The sequence below is a fragment of the Rhagoletis pomonella genome, unplaced genomic scaffold (assembly GCF_013731165.1).
Source record: "Rhagoletis pomonella isolate Grant_MI unplaced genomic scaffold, Rhpom_1.0 Rhpom_scaffold_00005, whole genome shotgun sequence".
Taxonomy (NCBI): domain Eukaryota; kingdom Metazoa; phylum Arthropoda; class Insecta; order Diptera; family Tephritidae; genus Rhagoletis; species Rhagoletis pomonella.
In genome coordinates, this window is record NW_023458559.1 from 49,506,599 (window position 1) to 49,511,109 (window position 4,511).

A 4,511-nucleotide genomic window follows, 5' to 3' on the forward strand; every position below is an offset into this window, starting at 1 on the left:
TTGGTTGATTTAATAAGATTGTTTTTATAACCTCATTATATCGCGACAACCACATGAACATGCCGTTGTCGAAAGAAGAGGCCATCGCCAAACTGATCTTCAATTTCTCGGCGAATTCTCGTAAGGCTGGGAAGCAGAAGAAAACCAAGGGATTCCTCATCGCCAGAAGAAATTTGCTCGTAGATTACTGGAAAAAATATAACGCACTTCGCGATGATATTTCTTCAATGGACGCTTCAACTGATGAGGCCGCGGTTAAAAAGACACTGTCAGAGGAGCGATATACGGCAATCGAATCGGCAATGGATGCATTCTCTCAAAAGTAGCTTGCAAGGTGAAGCTGAAGCTATGCTTCGAAATTTAAATGTAATGGAAGATAATTTCCAAATTGCTTGGGATATATTGCAAAAGCGATACGACAATAAACGCCGCAGAAAAACGCCAAGTGCAAAACTTGATGTGGTTACAAACTTTAAGCTTTGCCGAAACTGTCTTAAGGCACGCCACACAGCAAGTGATTGTGCCTCGACATACGCATGCCAAAAGTGTATGCAGAAACACCATACAATTCTTCACGACAGTTTATCATCTTTGTCCAGCACTACTAGTCTACGCCTTACATGCACCACCAGCATGGCTCAGCAAAAACCCATCGACGCAACAACAGCAACACTTGCGCCAGCTCTATTAGCAACAGCGCGAATTGGTGTGCGGTCCTCTTCCGGGCATTTTATGAAACTTCGAGCCCTTTTGGACAATGGCTCGCAAACATCTTTTATAAGCGAGTTTGCCGTTCAGCGCTTGCATCTACGCAAGAACCGCCTTTCGGTTACAATCTCTGGAGTAGGCGGGAGTACTGTGGGTGAATCGAAGAGTTTGGTTAAGTTCACAGTGTGTTCCCTCATCGAACCTAATTTCAGCATGGAGTGCTCTGCTCTCGTGCTTTCTCGTGTAGGACAGAATATGCCATCGAATAGAATTGACCCAACTCCGTAAAGTGACTTTCTTGGTCTCAGCTTAGCAGACCCGAAGTTTTACGAGCCAGGGTCAATCGACATCATCATCGGAGCAGATATCTATGGCGCTCTACTGCGCAACGAACTCAAGCATTCCAAGTGCGGGGACTCCACTGCCCAAAATACACATCTCCATCCAAGATGACAGAGAATGAGATTTATTGTGAGGAGTTTTTTAAACGAACGGTACGCAGGGACCACGTCGGTCGGTATCACATTCGGTACCCATTTAAAGAGGACTCCGACTTATCCGCACTATCTGACTCCAAATGCGACGCATTCAAACTATATGCTTGCCAGCAACATCGTCTTCAACGCGATGCAAAGATGAACGAGTTATACAATGAGTTCATGGACGAATATATCGCTCTTGGCCACATGGAGCAGATATGCGAAGATAAGGAGCCATGGTATGCATGTTACATTCCCCACCATGGTGTATACAAAGAAGGAAGCTCGACTACGAGGTTAAGAACTGTATTCAATGGGTCTAGAAAATACAAAAGTGGTTTATCTTTCAATGATTGCCTTCATGTTGGACCTAAGCTGCAAAATGACTTAAGTACAATCATATTAAAGTGGAGAATGCATCGGGTTGGATTCATGGCGGATATTGAGAAGTGCTTTCGACAAATACGAGTCGATCGGCGGGATACCGATATGCAACGCATTATATGGAGAGGCGGAGATGAACAGCCGACCGCTTATCGACTCCTCACAGTGACCTATGGGTTAGCATGCTCTCCGTATATAACAATTAAAGTTCTGAACACCCTAGCCGAAGACGAGGAAACAGATTTTCCAACAGCGTCCAAAATTCTTAAGGAATCTTTTTATGTGGATGATTGCCTCCATGGCGGTGACACAGTCGAAGAAGCTATCGACAATCAATCTAAATTACGACAGTTACTGCATCGTGGGTGCTTCAACCTTCGCAAATGGAGCTCGAATTCCAACGAGTTTATGCAACATCTCTCCTCCGACGACATACAACCAGATACCTGCTGCAACTTAAATTTGGATCGGGAGACTAAGGCGCTTGGAATCTATTGGCTCTGTGACACTGATAGCCTGACATACAAAGTCAATATTACACCTGTGTCTGAATTCATTACCAAACGCCAACAACTTTCCGATGTGGCAAAAATATACGATCCCCCAGGTTTTTTAGCACCAATTGTCATAACCGGCAAGTCGCTTTGTTAGCAGCTTTGGATTTCAGGCTGCAATTGGGATGATCCGCTTCCAAACCCGATGCAGGATGAATGGCGACGATTTCGGGAAGAGCTTCATAAAGTTCAAAATCTCCGGGTTCCCAGGTGGATAGGCGTTACACCGGCAGTTGACAACTTTCAACTGCATGTTTTCTATGACGCATCAACTTTAGCGTATGCCGCTGTTGCATATCTTCGCGTGGAAACAACAGACAGTGTATGTAGGGTGACCATTCTCACAGCTAAAACGAAGGTTGCTCCAATAAAAAAAATTACTGTGCCCTGCTTGGAGTTGAATGGGGCTCTTTTGGCATCGAAGCTTGCGGCTAAACTCATTGAAACTATGCAACTTCCACTCAGTAAAATTTACTGTTGGTCAGACTCAAAAACAACTCTCAGTTGGATTCGTTCGCGGCCGGGTCAGTACAAGCAATACGTCAGCAATCGAATTTCTCAAATTCAGGAACTGATACCCATTGACTCATGGAGATACGTCCCAACTAAGGCTAATCCGGCAGACATTGCATCACGCGGAGTATTTCCATCGCAACTTGCCAATTTAGCAATGTGGTGGAACGGGCCCGATTGGCTGCATCATGGCGAAGATAAGTGGCCACAGCAGAATGTCATCACTGCATCTTCGAATCTTGAAGTCATAACATCACTAGCAACAACCGAACCGCAACAGACATATTCGCTAGCTACGCATTTACTAGAAAAATATTCGAAAATCAACACTCTGCTGGCAGTGACACCTTGGTGTCGTCGATTCATTGCGGCACGCCTAAAACAACCTCATGATCGGACATCGTGGTGTACGGCAGCAGAAAGAGCTGAGGCACTACAGTTTTGGATCAGGTATGTTCAAACTATTCACTTTACTAATGAAGTTGCGTGTCTTCGTTGCAGTAAGCCATTAAGTCGTAGGAGCAAGCTACTTAAGCTTAACCCGATGATAGACGAAGACGGACTTATAAGACTCAATGGGCGCCTTAAAAATGCGACCATACCAATATACGAACGTTTTCCCGTCATATTGCCAAAGGACAACGCCTTGTGCACATTGTTAATAGCTCAAGCCCATGAGTGTACCATGCATGGAGGAGTTCAATCAACACTTAATTTTTTAAGACGACGATACTGGATTATCGACTCTCGTTCGGCTGTCAAGCGTTATATCCACAGCTGTGTTCGTTGTATTAGACATCGTAGCACTGATGCAACGCAAATTATGGGTAGCCTTCCTGCGCCGCGCTGCAATATTTCAAGAGCCTTCAGTCACTGTGGGTTGGACTACGGCGGTCCTTATTCTATTCGTACTACGAAAGGCAGAGGTCACCACAGCTACAAAGGCTACGTAGCTCTCTTTGTTTGCTGTAGTACGCGAGCCGTTCATTTGGAACTCGTTAGCGACATGAGTACTGAAACGTTTCTCGCTGCGCTACGCCGATTTTTTTCTCTGCGTGGATATAGCTCTGACATATATAGTGATTGTGCTACGACTTTCGTTGGTGCGAATGCAGAGTTAAGAGAACACCACGCTGCATTGCGAAAGCAACTTGAAACAGCAGCTAGTGCTATGAGTACTCGAGGTGTTTCGTGGCACTTTATACCTGCAGGGTCTCCGAATTTTGGAGGTATATGGGAGGCCGGCATCAAAAGCACAAAACATCATTTAAAACGCACAATAGGTAGCGCAACGCTGACGTTCGAAGAATTCTACACGGTGCTAAAGCAAATCGAAGCGGTGCTTAACTCAAGGCCGCTGTGTGCTTTGACTGATGATCCGAACGACCTATCGGCACTCACCCCTGGGCACGTTTTGGTGGGCGGGCCCATTTTAGCTACACCCGAACCTAGCCTACTCGAAGTTGATACAAGCAGACTCAAAAGGTGGAAACAAGTTCAAAAAATGCAGCAAGATTTTTGGAAGCGATGGAGTTATGAATATTTACGAGAACTACAAGTCAGGCATAAATGGTTTCAACGCAAAGACAATCTGAAGGTTGGCAATTTGGTGCTGTTACGCGATGAGCGTGCTCCTCCTACTCATTGGCCGCTTGGACGCATAATTGAAGTTCATCCAGGCGACGATGGTGTCGTTCGAGTAGCAACTATACGCACAGCGTCGTCTGTTTTAAAACGTGCTATTTCGAAGTTGATTGTACTCCCAATTGAAGATGAAGGGACGCATATGGTGGGCGGCCATTCCTCTGAAATTTCGTCGCAGCAAGTGGACGAGGTGGGCGGAATGTTACGGAGGAATGCAACTCTGCGTTGA

The 4,511-nt window shown here is 45.5% G+C and overlaps 2 protein-coding genes across 2 annotated transcripts; both read left to right on the plus strand.

Moving 5' to 3' along the window:
• The first annotated feature begins 1,157 nt into the window (after positions 1–1,157).
• Positions 1,158–2,222, plus strand: LOC118740131. The gene has a single exon (XM_036471625.1). It carries the CDS (start codon positions 1,158–1,160, stop codon positions 2,220–2,222), a length of 1,065 nt encoding a protein of 354 aa, XP_036327518.1.
• Positions 2,223–3,182: 960 nt separating this feature from the next.
• On the plus strand, positions 3,183–4,511 carry LOC118740132. Its single transcript, XM_036471626.1, has one exon. The coding sequence runs from the start codon at positions 3,183–3,185 to the stop codon at positions 4,509–4,511; it is 1,329 nt and encodes a 442-aa protein (XP_036327519.1).

What these genes read in the sequence shown, in the direction of transcription:
- LOC118740131 (XM_036471625.1), top strand. Translation starts at nt 1,158, where the DNA reads ATGACAGAGAATGAGATTTATTGTGAGGAGTTTTTTAAACGAACGGTA.
- LOC118740132 (XM_036471626.1), top strand. Translation starts at nt 3,183, where the DNA reads ATGATAGACGAAGACGGACTTATAAGACTCAATGGGCGCCTTAAAAAT.